Source organism: Lepus europaeus, chromosome 14 (assembly GCF_033115175.1).
Source record: "Lepus europaeus isolate LE1 chromosome 14, mLepTim1.pri, whole genome shotgun sequence".
In the NCBI taxonomy this organism is placed as follows: Eukaryota; Metazoa; Chordata; class Mammalia; order Lagomorpha; family Leporidae; genus Lepus; species Lepus europaeus.
In genome coordinates this window covers 83,231,168-83,245,694 of record NC_084840.1, presented here as the reverse complement: position 1 = coordinate 83,245,694, position 14,527 = coordinate 83,231,168, and the positions used below count along the sequence as shown (strand labels likewise).

Here is a 14,527-nt window from a genome sequence, read left to right as displayed (position 1 = left end):
AAACAAGAGGGGATGGGCAATAGGCACAGTGTTTAAGACATCTGCATCCTATATTAGAGGGCCTAGGTTGGAGTCCTGGCTCCACTTCTGAGTCTAGCTACCTGCTTCCGTGCACCCTAGGAGGCAGCAGGTGATGGTTCAAGTACTTGGATCCCTGACACCCATGTGGGAGATCTAATAGAGTTCCTGGCTCCTAGCTTTGACCTGACCCAGCCCTGGTTACTGCAGGCATTCGTGAAGTGAACTTGCAGATGGAAGATCTTTGTCTTTCAAGTAAAAATAAATAAATAAATGAAGTATACAAGAGAATGTGACAAGTTATATGCAAATACTGTACACTAAGAGATTTGTGTATCCAACAGATTTTGTTATGCTTGGGAGATCTTTCATGATTTTGTTTATCTGTACAACTGCATTTATTTATTCATCCATTCAACACATAATTACTGATGTCTAAATAAATATCTTTTGTGGCAATAACTATATTGGGTTCTGAGTGCACACAACTATACTGTAGCAGTTAAATTCTGAAAGTCTTAGGCATAAAGTTATTCAACTGGTTCTAAAAAGATCCAACAGTTATTTAAGCCAATTCCTCAAATTTAAGTGTTATTTTTATATAGCATTACAGCCAATGAATCAGTATAACTGTAAAGGAATGGTTATAAAATTAAATACATGTATATTTATATATACATATTAGCATGTATTAGAAATATCTATAGTTTATTTTAATGTAACATATACTTTTGTATAGGACTCACAAATAGTCTAGAGATTCTAACATTTTCATCATCTTTAATGGAACTAGAAAAAGTAGAGGCAAAACTTATCTTTGTCAATAGAACATTAGTTCATTTAATCAGATGGCATACATGCTCATTACAGCAAAGACAAGGACAAAGTCAAGTTAGTAAGAGATCTGACTCCCCAAACTCTTCAGGGAACTGAAAGACATCAATACAATTGTATGATGCTCTTCTCTTCTTGAGACTATTAGAGACAGAAACTCCAAAATTAACCTGTACAAAGAATAAAAGCTAACACATACTGTCACATCTACTTCTTTTGGTTATTAATTATAAATACATTAAACCAGAAATTGAATTCTCTGTGAATACTGTTGTATTTGACAGTAGTTTTAATAAGTTTATTTTGGGGGCTCTGGGGTAGGATCCGTTTTGGTAACCCATGTCTTTTTTCTACTTTGAAGACCAATGTATATTTGGCTATCTTGAAAATATTACAATCACCATCTTTAAAATGTGGTACCAATCAATATTAACTTACTTGTCCTTCTAACATTTCTCTTGGTAGTCCTGTCCTCTCCTGTTCCGAGCTGTTAGTTCTTCGTATAGAAAGGCTATGTGATTTGCGTTTTTGTTTCGCTTGGCGAGCAGTTGAACAACTTCCGCTTTCTGTGGGCATTACTTCCAGAAGGTAGTGTCCTGGTCACTCCTGCAATAAGCTAAACAAGAGCAAGAAAAACAAGTATTTTATTTCTTGTATAGCAAACGGAAATAAAGGAAAAACAGTAGACAAGAAAACTATTACTTTTAATTAAAAGTTTTCTTACCATGGTTAACATAATCTTTTTATTAAATTTCATTAACGTTTTAGCGATCAAAGAGCAAGTAAAGGCTTAAAACAAAAAACTCACTCTTTACCTCACTTTCCTCAGGCTCAGTCTAGTTCCTCAGAGAAAACTAATTTTAATTGCATGTTCTAAACAAAAGATTCTAGAAGAACATAATCTAAGAGAAATACAATCTAAAGCTACATATGTAACTTCAAATTTTCTAGGGTCCACATTAAAAAAAGTAGAAACGTGAAAATTATTTCTAATGATTTAAAAGTGTCTAAAATATTTTAGTCAACAGAAAAATTATGGGACATTTTATATTGTTTCTGTGATTACCTCTTCAAAATTCAGTTAGTATTTTAATTTCACAGAACATCACAAATCAAACTACCAGATGATTGTTATTTAAACTACTCTAAATAATCTAAACATTATGATTTACCTGCTGCTTTGGGCATTTTGTATTCAATTCCTGCAATTAACCATTCCTTCTGTCAATATCTCCACATTAGCAGTTTTAATATATTAACACATTACATCTTCCTTCTTCAGTTACAGATCTGTTTGTGGTGAACATTACCTACTGATTTTTGCTACAAATTCTCCTTCACATACAATCCTATTACTATGGCAGTTCATATAAATGCTAAGTAGCATTGTGCTTCATTGTTAATAGAATGCCTTTCTTCCAAATGCTATATATTAAGGTAAAACAAGGTACACCTGTGACTGCTGAGAAACCAACATGCCAAAGGTTCTCTTATCTTGATTTAGAAAGAAAAACTGGCCTAAAACGCAACATTACAGAAATGGATCTACTAAATAAGTGTATTACATGATGGGAAAATATGTTGACCTTTAAAATCAACATGGAGACTATGTAAACATTCAAATTCCAAGTGTGCAGTTAAATCTGCGGCTTTAGTGACCACATCATAGACCTGTCCCTAAAGGCAAGACCATATTTCCAGTGTGTCCAACCTTCCATCTCCTCAGACACCACCAGATGCTGAAATCTCTAAAATGTTACTCTTCTCCTTCTAGATGCCTCCCAAATGGTTTATTTACTACCTTAAGATTACTAGGGGGCTGTGTTGTGGTGTAATGTTAAGCCACTGCCTGTAATGCCAGCATCCCACATGGGAAGCTAGTTAAGAGTCTCAGCTGCTCCTCTTCCGATCCAGCTCCCTGCTAACGCACCTGGGAAAGTAGCAGAGAATGGCCCAAATCCTTGGACCTGGATGAAGATCCTGGCTCCAGCCTGGCCCAGCACCAGGCATTGTGGACATTTAGGGAGTGAACCAGCAAATTGATGCTCTCTCTCTGTCCCTCTCTGTAACTGTTTGATAGGTTTTCAAATCAGTTACACTAAATCCTATCATTTAAATCTTTCTCAAAATTGTTTTAGCTACCCTAGTTTATCTTTCCTTTAAATTTTCAGAATATTCTTGGGGCAGGCATTTGGTCTAGTAGTTAAGATGTCACTAGGGACGCCCACATCCCTTATCAGAGTGCCGGAGTTCAAGTTCTGGCTCAGCTTTCAACTCCAGCTTTCTGTTAATGCACATTGTGGGAGGCAGCAAGTGATGGCTCAAGTACTTGGGTCCCTGCCACCCACAGGTGAAACATGCACTGAATTTCTGGCTCCTGGCTTCAGCCTTGCCCAGCCCCAGCTATTACCAGCATTTAGAAAGTAAACCAGTAGACGGGAGATCTGTCTCAATGCTTCAAAAAACTTTTTTCTCAAAGTTTAGAATATTCTTTTCCATAAATATAAAATCTTGCTGGAATTCTGATAGAAATTGTGTTGAATCTGCACACCAATTTGAGAAATGGTATCTTTATTATACTGAGCTTTCCAATCTATGAACACAGTATTTATTGAGATTTTTCTTTCCTAAATTTTGTAGTTCTCTGTATAAGTTACACATTTTCTCAGTTTTACACTGGTCTTTTAATAATTTTAAATGATATTGTGTTTATGTTTTCACATGCTAATTTCTATATATAGAAATACCATTGTTTTCTGAGTGCTGAACTTTTACCATGTATTCTTGATGGATATATTTATAAATTATAAGAGATTTCTGTATAGATTCCTTGGCATTTTCCATGTACACTATTATGTCATGGGGGGAAGAGTTTTAATTATTTTTGATATATAAGCCTTTTATTTCCTTTACATACTTTATTGATTTAGCTAGAAATTCCAGTGCTGTGAATTATCATTGTGACAGTAAGCAATCTTGCTTTGCCCCTACTCATACTGTTAAAATACTCAGATCTTATAATATATGATGCTAAATTAGCCATAGGTTTTTTTTGTATTTTTTTAACAAGTTTAGGTCACCTCCTTCAATCACTCTTATTTCTAAGTTTCCTTCATGAAAAAGTGAATTCTTCTATTAGCATTTCCTGCATCAATATGATGGCACAGTGGTTTTTTTAACCTCCAAGTAATAGTTAATTACAGTGACAATTTTCAAATATTAATCTAACCTTGCATCCATGAAATAAACTCTACTTGGTCACTGTGTAGAAGTCTTTCTCCTTCTGTTTTGTCTACTTTTTCTTTTTTTCTTATAATGTTACTTGAAACTATTTTAGAACTTCATTTTGATTTACTCAGTGTTTGAGTTTATCTCTTTTACTTTTCTTAGTGGCTGCTCTAGGTATCACATTATACACTCACAAATCATTGCCTACAGATTTTCAACATTTTACCAGGTCATAAAAGAGTGAAAAAAATCTTACATTCCTCCATGTCCCTTACCCTTCCTCATTTATAACATCACTTTCAATATTTCCTGAGAACCATGGACAATCACGTTTCAACTTTCAAACACAGTTTAGAAAAGGAACACCTACTAAATTTACCCATATTTTTACTCTTTCCATTGTTAGTTTCTCCTTGATGCTCCCATGTTCCTTTCATCATTGTCTGTGTAGACAACTTCCTTTACATTTGAGAGCACATCTGCTGCAGACCACGTGAAGAGCGTTTTCACATGACACAGTATTCTCAGCTGATAGTACTTTTCCTTCAGCATCTGAAAAATGTTGTATTTCCTTCTGTCTCTATGACTTTTTATGAGAAACTCACTGTCAAATTGTTTTACACAATAAGCAGAATGGTATTTCACTGCATTTGTGTCTCTATTTTTCAGAAGTTTCACTATGGTGATAACATCATTGCCTTTATCAAGCTTGGGCTTCACTGTTTCTTGAAACTAGGTTTATGGCTTGCGAAATTTAGTAAGTACTCAACCACTACTTCTTCAAATACTTTCTCAGTCCAACAGTCATTATCCTCTCTTTCTGGAACTCTGAGACACAACTGTTAGATCTTCTGTTAAAGTCTTACAAGTCCTGAGATTCTGTTTATTTTTTTCCACTCTATATCTCTTTGTTCAAACTGCGTTATTTCTATTGTTCAATCTTCAAGTCCACTTCATCTTTCCCCATCCTGCTGTTGAGCATCCACTAACTTTATTTCCTTTACAGTATTTTTTGCTTCTAAAATGTTCATGTTTCTTTTTTATGTCCTGAAATTTCTTCCTGAAATTTTTATTTTCTCTCACGTATTAGTGTAATTGTTTACTGAAGCATTTTTATGATGGCTGCTTTAAAATCCTTGCCAAATAATTCTAACATCTGTATCTTCTCTGTGTTTGGTATCAGTTTTATTTTTTTATTCAGGCTGATATTTTCCGTTATTTAGATGAAAAATTATTTTGACTTGAAACCTTAACATTTTGGGTCTTAGGTTATCAGACTCATCTGAAAGTTCTGTTACAGAAGGCCTCTGCTCACAGTCCTTCAGAAAAAAGACAGAAACCACCTTGTTCTGCCACTTGGAACACAAGGTAGAGGTGGAAGTTAAGGTCCCCCCCTTCAGCCTCCACTGACACCTATTTGAGGATGTATTCCTTGTTAATTCTGGGCGGAGTGAGTTCAGGTCCTCCCCTTACCTTACTTACACTATCAAAGCTGAATTGGGGTGCTTTGTTACTGTTCCCTACATAGCCTCCCAACACCAAAGATAAGTGGCTTCCCTAGCACCGTGTGGTAGTAAAATTCCTGACCCTTTGCCAGGTCTCCTCTGACGGCCAACTCAGCTGAAGAGGGATGGGTGTGCTTTGTTACTACCCAACAGATACGAAAACCCCACCACTTCATCCAGTCTTCTGAATCCCACCCTGTAGAAAGGGGCATCTCATCAGTCTGTCAAGGTTGGAAGTCTGGATTGGCCATATGGCCTTTGATATTAGGGTACGGATGCATGATACAGTATTTTCTGGGTAGGTGGGTGGAGTAAAGCACTTAATGGTCTAGAAGTTTTCTGTCTGGTAGGTTGCCCTTTTCCTGGTCCTTCAGGTAAGAAGGGCAGGCTTTCCTTGGGGCTTTGCCAGAGCTCTTTAGTGTTCCTGGGTCACTAGCTTCTCCAGCACCAGTCAGGGTAAGTGAAACTAAAGAAAAATCGAGGAAAACTATCATCTGTGTCATCTCTCAGGTACCAAAAATTATCAAGTCTACTTTCTTTTCTCCACCTTTCTGCTTTATATTTGTTTAACATATGAAGTCCAGTATTTTTGGTTACACTTAATGGGAGGAATAAGGAAAAATGTACCTTGCCCATTTATCCACATGTACAAAGCCAAAGATCACCTTTTGCTTCTCAACCTGCATTACATGTAGGCTTTATTTTTAAACTGCAACAAGAACATCTTGCTGTACAACACTAAGAACATTCAGTTACCTTGCATTTATAAAGTAAAGCAAATATCAAAAGCCTGTGAAACCTACCCTGATACGGCCTCAGATGGAAAAAAGACTTTATCTTCAAATCATTTAAATCAAACCAATAAAAATGGTAAAGGGTTTCCTTTGCCCCTCAAAAGAACTTCATTGGTTAATGCATCTTGAAGATTCCACAAAAAAAGGGAAAACTGCAGTACCAATCCTTTTCATTTCCAGGTTAAAAGTTCTGGATGGGGGCAGACATTACATTAAAGCTCAGCGAGTGAAGTCTCAGCATGTCCAACTCCCATGTCAGAGCGCCTGTGCAAGTCCCAGCTACTAGGTTCTAACGCACCTCCCTGCTGATGTTTCTGGAAGGCATGGACAACACCTACATGGGAAGTCACCTACATGGGAAACCCAGATGGAGTTCCTGGTTCCTGGCTTTAGCCTGGCCCAGTTCTAGCTGTTGTAGCCATCAGAGGAGTAAACCAAAAGACGGAAGATCTATCAATTGCATGCTCACTTGCTCTCTCTCACACACACAGAAGTAAATCTTTAAAAATAAATAAGTAAATAAAGGTTTGAGATCGGCCAGTGCCGTGGCTCAATAGGCTAATCCTCTGCCTGCAGCGCTGACACACCGGGTTCTAGTCCCTGTCGGGGCACCAGATTCTGTCCCGGTTGCCCCTCTTCCAGGCCAGCTCTCTGCCGTGTCCCGGGAGTGCAGTGGAGGATGGCCCAGGTCCTTGGGCCCTGCACCCGCATGGGAGACCAGGAGAAGCACCTGGCTCCTGGCTTCGGATCAGCGGGATGCGCCGGCCACAGCGCACCGGCCGCGGCGGCCATTGGAGGGTGAACCAATGGCAAAGGAAGACCTTTCTCTCTCTCTCTCTCACTGTCCACTCTGCCTGTCAAAAATAAAAAAATAAAATAAAATAAAAATAAAGGTTTGAGATCAGTTATTTTTATCTCAAGTCATAACACTCTGGCTTTTTTTCTAGTCCCCTGCATTTCCACCAGGAAATAAGCAGTGTTCTTCACAACTAACACTAAAAATCCTCAATTATGCTTTAGCTAAGCCTTTAATTCCCCTCCCCCTAAACTTTGCATGCTTTTGTTTACCATTTCACCAAAAAATTAATACACTGGCAATCTTTTTCCACTGAGAAATTTTCAACCACATATATACATTTCAAACAATTACTTTCCAAAAACCGGACACCAAATGGAGATTTTTTTCATACCAGAATTTTATCTTTTAGTAATTTTTTGAACTCTATGAAGTCATAGCTCAAAAATGGACTGATGATGTCTGTATCACACACTGTATTATTTACACTAAAAGATTATCTGGCTAATTCAAGTTCTGCCTCTTCCTATAATTTCTTCAGCCATTGTTCAACTATCAATATTCTTCCAAAATTAGTTCTATAGTTTTTCCCTCTAGTCTCTTTTGTTATTAATCTTTCTCTTTGTCACATTTCCAGTGACTTTTTATAATTTTACTTTTGTTTCTCATTCATACCCTCCACCTTTTTCCCCAGAAGTCTGTACCGATACTATCACTACTTCCTTTCACACCACATCCTCCACGGAGAGTAAGCTTTGGCTCAAGAACCTACATTATCTTAAGGCTACAGACTCTACTGAACTCATCTCAGGTCATGTGTCAGTATTAGCAGCAATCATATTAAATGTGTGATTTAATAACAAATTTAGAATTTCAGGCTGGTGTCATGGAAAGACAGGCAAGGAAGCTGCAGGTGTCTGTAAAAGGAATATTGACATGAGTTATCTAAGCTGACATGAAGTGAAAATAAAGAATAGAGAGATACTGGAGGAAAGTCGATGGGCAGTTCTATCTAAGGCTGAAGAACTACTATTACTACAAACGGTAGCTTTAAGGCTTAAATGGCTCAATAAATATAAACAATCACTAAACCTTACAACATCCATATGAATTAAAGTTCCCAAATCCAATTAACAACCTGTACAGACTTAACACTTTGGTAAACTGATTATATGAAGTCACTTCAAAAAGTTTGTGGAAAATGGAATTAAAGGTAAGTTTATTTTGGTATCTAAAATTTTATTAACTTCAATCTAAAAATAAGGGGCAGGGTTTACACTAGAGGTTAAGCACCAGTTGAGTCAACCTATCCCATACAGGAGCACCTGGGTTCAAGTCCCAGCTCCACTCCCAGTACCAGCTTCCTGCTAATGCACACCCTGGAAGGCAGCAGATGATGGCCCAAAGTACTCGGATTGCCCAAGTATGTGGGAGTCCCAGATGGAGTTCCTGGCTCCTGGTTTCAGCTTGCCCCAGTCCCAGGTGTGGTAGAAACTTGGGGAATGAACCAGTGGATAGGTCTCCCCAAAAGCCTGCGACAGCAAGGCTGGTCCAAGCCGAAGTCAAGAGCCTAGAACTCTACATGGGTCTCCTGTGTGGGAGCAGGGACCTCAAGTACCTGAACCTTCACCTGTTGCCCTTTGTTACACGTGAGCATGAAGGTAGATGGGGGGTAGAGCCAAGACTCAAATCCAGGCACTCCAGTGTGGGATGCAGGCATCCCGAGCAGCATTTTAGCTGCTGCAGCACAATGCCTGCCCCTTCCTACATTCTCATGCAGCAGGGCTCTACATACAGCATGTGATGAACACTTAACAAACTAATGAAAAACAAACTTACTTCTTCATCTCAGCAAGCTGAACTCCTCACCTCTGCAAATGCTGTTACATTATATGCCATCAATGAACATTTAGCTTTCATAAATTATCAGATCCTTCTAAATGTATGTAATCCCAAGAAGGCAGATAACCAAAGTGGCTTTTAGAAGCAAGACAGCATATTAATTTATGCCTTCATTTGAAATAAAAGATACAAAACTAAAAAAAAAAAAAAAAAAAAAAGCTGAGATGTCACCTATTTTTCTTCATCAAGAGAAAAAAACACTTGCTTTCATGGCTAATTCCATGACTCATACACAAAACAATGATTAAAGGATATAATTTGTGTGTGGCTTTAAAAAAACAGGTGACCAAATTTCCAGAAGTCTGGTAAAGTTTTCTGTTAAATTTTATGGTAATACAAATGTTAAGTGAATTGCCTGCAGACTGAAACACCAACCACAACTTCGAAGCAGTTACCAAAGGAGAGAAAGATCTTTAGTAGCAATCTCAGAAGTCTGTCACCAACATTTCTCTGCTTACAATGTTTTGTCACTGATGAGATAAATGCATAGAATGCATGCTTATCAATTTTGTGGACATTACAGAACATGGGCATCGTTAACAGGATAAAAAAAAAAAAAGCAAGATTTTTTAAAGATCTCAACAGTTAAAAGAATGAGTTCAAACCAAGGATGAAAGTCAAGAATATAAAATCTTTTCCTTAAAGAATGCAAGGCAGGATAATTAAGAAGTCTCTTACCATCAGTTCAGAAAAAAAAGGACTTAACAGATTTTACAAGACAAGCACAAAATAAGTGGAATAGTCTAAGGACACACTATCCCCAAAAAAGTAGTCAGGTTGAGAGAAAGGGAAGGAAACATACTTAATAAAGATCTCCTGTGTCCTGTGTCCAGCGCTTTACAAGAATGCTTGCCATGTATTAAATAACCTTCCAAATAACAAAATGAGGTTAAGATAAATACCATTTTAGAGGACAGGAAATGGAGACTTACAGATTCCTCGATCAAGGTCACAGAGCTGTGATGTGTCCGGCATCCACTACCCAGCATACTGTCTCCTGTGAGCAGTGTTAACAGGGCAGCATCCGAAACAAGGGGCTAACAGTGTCAACTCTACTTACTCCACTTTGGTCAGACATAATCATTTGGATACTGTTTTCCTACTGGAAGCAGCTCGTTCTCAGAACCCCCTGAAGGCCGTAATCCATGGGTCAAAACATACCGAGTTTAAGACAGAACCATCTGAACGTAAAGGAAACTTCTGAACAATGGCTGTCAGTTTCCAATGGACCTGCCCCGGCGGTGAGCACCGCTGCAGAGTTTGAAGACAGATGACAAAACCTCCAACCACCTGGCCGACTCCAGGATACCTTTCCTCCCAAGCTGAGGAAGTTCTCGCACTTCCACAACTTTCTTTAGGAAGCGGACACATTGTAACTGTGTCCCTGCTACGTTCCCCACCCCCAGCGGTGGTCAGTCCACCGGGGGATAGGAAACCACTCTTCAGAAGAGGAACAAAAGCAGCAAGGCGCTAGAGTAACCGCTTCAGCATCTGCTCTCAACTCTCCCCCTCCCCGCCGCCCCTTTGAGTGCAACAGAAGGCCCTGGTCTCGGAAAAACCTCCCAAGCGCTGTCCCCGCCACACAGGAAGCTCCGAGATGCCCGGGCCGCGGCGCCGCGGGACAGCGGGAACCCGACCCCCGGGCCACTCAGACCCCCCGCTGGGCCGCGTCTCCAACTGCACCCCGGCCTCCCGTCCACCCTAGCCCCTAGAGTTCCACTCCCACACCTCCACGTCCACCTCGACCCTTCCCCCTGGCAGAGGGGAGAAGACGCGGCGCTGGATAGCGGGAAGATGGCGGTGCAAACCTACCTCAGCCGCCGCGCTCGTCACTACCCGGAGCCTGTCCGGGCTGCGCTCAGCTCGTCGGTCCCCAATACGTAGCACCCAAGCCAACACACAAGACACCCACCGACTTCGCACTGACGCGACCCCACGACCCCGAGTTGGCCCAACCGCACTTCCGCCTGCCATCGGAAGTCCCGCCCCGGCCTCCGCCTCCGCCCGGAGCCACCGGAAGTCGGCCCCCCGCCGTACGCCCAGCGTCGCCGGAAGTGCCGCTCACGCAGGCGCAGCCAGAAACGCATACCGGTTTCCGCCCTCCTGCCAGAGAAACCTGAGTACACGGCGCTGTCCTTGCCTACCGTGTGGGGTTGGCGCTCGGCCACCCAGGCTGCCTCTGTCCCCCGGCGCCGGGGGAGGACAAGGCGTATGGCCTGGGAAGGGAAGCGGGCGTGGCGCCCCCTGGTGCCGTGGGGCGGCGCGTTACCTTTTTGAGTTGGGAGCTTCATGGAGAAAACCAGGACGCAGACCCCGGCAGACGCCAGCCTTGCACCCTGCAGAGACGCACGGTCGTTCAGGGCGCAGCTTCCTTGGGTGCCCCGAGCGTTTGTAGCATGTGAAACACGCACACGAGACCTGTACTCACCGCTGCAGGGGTTCCGGTGGCGGTCCACGGTCAAGCAGGTTTTAATTCCATCTGCCCTAAAATCTCGCCCAAGCCTAAGACCTGGGAAAGAGAAAACAGTCCCTTAAGCTACAAGCTCAAGCCTACTGCTCCTAACTGTGGATGAGTTTCAAACCTTTCCGATCCAAACCGCCGACTTGCCGTGAACTGTTTCACTGGCAGAGCTCTGTGGGAGACTTGCTTTTGGCTGCTGGGAAAACCTGATGGAGCTAGAACTATTAATATTCCAGCTTATCTGCAGAAGATGACTCACCCAGTTTCCTCCTGAAATATTTGATCACCATTGGCTAAAAAGAGAAAACAGAATCAGCTGTTCACTGCGAAAGGTGGGACTTGAACTGCTTTTTTTTTTATACCCCCTTTAATCTAGGTTGGAAAACCTACATAATAGACTGGAACGATTACGTAAACAGTCTCTTGGCTTTGCCAGCAACTCTAATCAGGCGTTAAAGCGCACCAAATAATTTAAAAAAGAAAAGAAAAAAAAAGCATTCTTCTTCCATATGAGTCAAGATTCTTGCTGCTCCCTTTAAAAATAAAGATCAAGATTCACATGCAAGAAGCAGTGATAGGATATATTTGTTGCACAAGAAATAAATTTAACAGATTTGGGTATCCAGATTTTTAAAAACATGTTCAACAGAGTTACTTCTGCGTTAAGTGCAATAATAAAGGCTTACTGCTGGAAACGGTTCGGTAAGAGGAACTCTAAGGAGAGGGTATTTCATTTGTCACTTTCAGACTTGGAGGTTGTGACAGACATTCAAGTAGCAATTTTGTTTAGCAAATAATATGCCCAAGACTGTGTGTGATGACAGAAAGCTTTGTGAATCTCAGGTTCCCATTCAAATTGGTGGGTTATTTGGTAGCAGAGCAGTCACAGTTCAGATGGTAGGATTTTAACAAAAGTCATACTTTCCTTTGATATGCTTAAGATTCCACAAAAGTCACTGAGATCAACTGAGGGCATGATGGGATGTCACAAATCCAAGGGAAAAGAATCTACACTTTTGTGAGCCAGTCATGTTACATATCTTATAGCTTGCATGTCCCCAAAGCAATGCAGTAAAGCAGAAATCTTTATTCCAAATTCGCTGTTAACTGAGCGTGAGAACATTGAGATGAAATGTCAAAAGTTAAAAAAGCTAGTATGCAATGAGGCAAAGATTAAAATCCAGGCTGACATCAAAGCCCCGTCCTTTCCACTGTATATTAAGTTTGGTAGGGCCGCAGTAACAAAACACCACACACTGCGGTCTAAATAGCTCTCTCACAGTTCTGGAAGCTACAAGTCCAAGGCAAGGGGTTGTTTCTGCTCAGAGCTGTCGGGGTGAGTCTTTCCCATGCTGCTTGTAGCAGTGTAAGTAATCTTCACATGGTGTTCCCATGTGATATCTGATCTTCACGTGACATTCATTTTTTAACATTTTATGTATTGGAAAGGCAGAGAGAATTTCTGTCTGCAGTTTCACTCCCCAAATAACCACAACAGTTCTGTTTTTGGACGTCAGACCTCCTTTTTAAAGAACGGAGTAAGGATTTCAGCTTATGACATAGGGCCGCAGCAGGGGAAGGAGTGCAGATGAATTCAGTCCATAAGACTATCCTGAAATAATTGTCTCATCATTTTTTAAATGACACAAAACTAGCCTAAATTGTAAAAGGTTATGATTGCAGTCCTGGTATCCAGTTACATACTCCCTCCTGCAGACCCTTCCCACAAAACAAGTTCCTGTCTTGTCACATGTCTTTCCAGGTCTAATATGCGTGCCTCACCCCCATCAGTAATAAAATGATTTAGTAAAATTGAATTATGAACATGGTTTGATATTCCTTCATTTGCCTCATCGCTGATTATTTTATCTGTGCTACAATCACCCCTCCTTATCTGTGGGTAATCCTGTAACCTTCGATTCAACCAAGTATGCATCAAAAATATTTTTAAAAAATTTCCCCTGTACAGAACATATACAGACTTTCTTATCATTATTCCCTAAGCAATATAGTGTGACAACTATACGTAGTATTTACATCATAAGTGCTACAAAAAGACTGCAAAATGGAATTAAATAGTAGGTGTATTTTGGTGCAAAAACATTTGAAATCCATGCAGCTTTTTCATATTAGGCATTTTTCATGAACTGCTGGAAGACTCCTCACATTAGCTATTACAGTAACCTACAGATTATGTAAAATATGCAGGAAGTTGTGCATAGGTTATAGGCAAATATTACCCCATGTTATATAAGAGACAAGAATTTTTGGCATCTCCAAGGCGTCCTGGAGCCAGTCCCTCATGGATAATGGGGTGGGGGAGTGTACCATAGTATTAAAAACTTCATTCATGGCCGGCGCCCTGGCCTAACAGGCTAATCTTCTGCCTTGCGGTGCCGGCACACTGGGTTCTAGTCCTGGTTGGGGCGCTGGATTCTATCCCGGTGGCCCCTCTTCCAGGCGAGCTCTCTGCTATGGCCCAGGAAGGCAGTGGCGGTTGGCCCAAGTGCTTGGGCCCTGCACCCGCATGGGAGACCAGGAGAAGCACCTGGCTCCTGGCTTCGGATCAGCACTATGCGCTGGTCGCAGCGGCCATTGGAGGGTGAACCAACGGCAAAAAGGAAGACCTTTCTCTCTGTCTTTCTGTCTCTCTCTCTCTCACTATCCACTCTGCCTGTCAAAAAAAAAATAAATAAATAAAAAATAAATAAATAAACTTCATTCAGGGGCCAGCACTGTGGCGTAGCAGGTAAAGCCGACGCCTGCAGTGCTGGCATCCCATATGAGCACCAGTTCTAGTCCTGGCTGCTCCACTTCTGATCCAGCTCTCTGCTATGGCCTGGGAAAGCAGTAGAAGATGGCCCAAATCCTTGAGCCACTGCACCCGCGTGGGAGACCCAGAAGAAGCTCCTGGCTCCTGGCTTTGGATCACCTCAACACCAGCTGTTGTGGCCATTTGGGGAGTGAACCAGCAAATGGAAGACCTTTC

The 14,527-nt window shown here is 41.2% G+C and overlaps 1 protein-coding gene across 2 annotated transcripts in view; it reads right to left on the bottom strand.

Moving 5' to 3' along the window:
• Nucleotides 1-11,764, bottom strand: part of WDR37 (WD repeat domain 37) — a 77,141-nt gene extending 65,377 nt beyond the window's left edge. Inside the window, exons 1-2 of one of the 2 annotated variants that reach the window (XM_062211088.1) lie at nucleotides 11,506-11,764; nucleotides 1,291-1,468 (exon numbers count right to left, since the gene is read on the bottom strand). In XM_062211088.1, the coding sequence (XP_062067072.1) occupies nucleotides 1,291-1,428 (138 nt within the window). In that variant the 5' untranslated portion in view covers nucleotides 1,429-1,468; nucleotides 11,506-11,764. Of the gene's footprint in view, nucleotides 1-1,290; nucleotides 1,469-10,889; nucleotides 11,062-11,505 lie in introns of those variants that run through there. The other variant, XM_062211087.1, reaches the window with a different exon arrangement.
• Nucleotides 11,765-14,527: the final 2,763 nt, after the last annotated feature.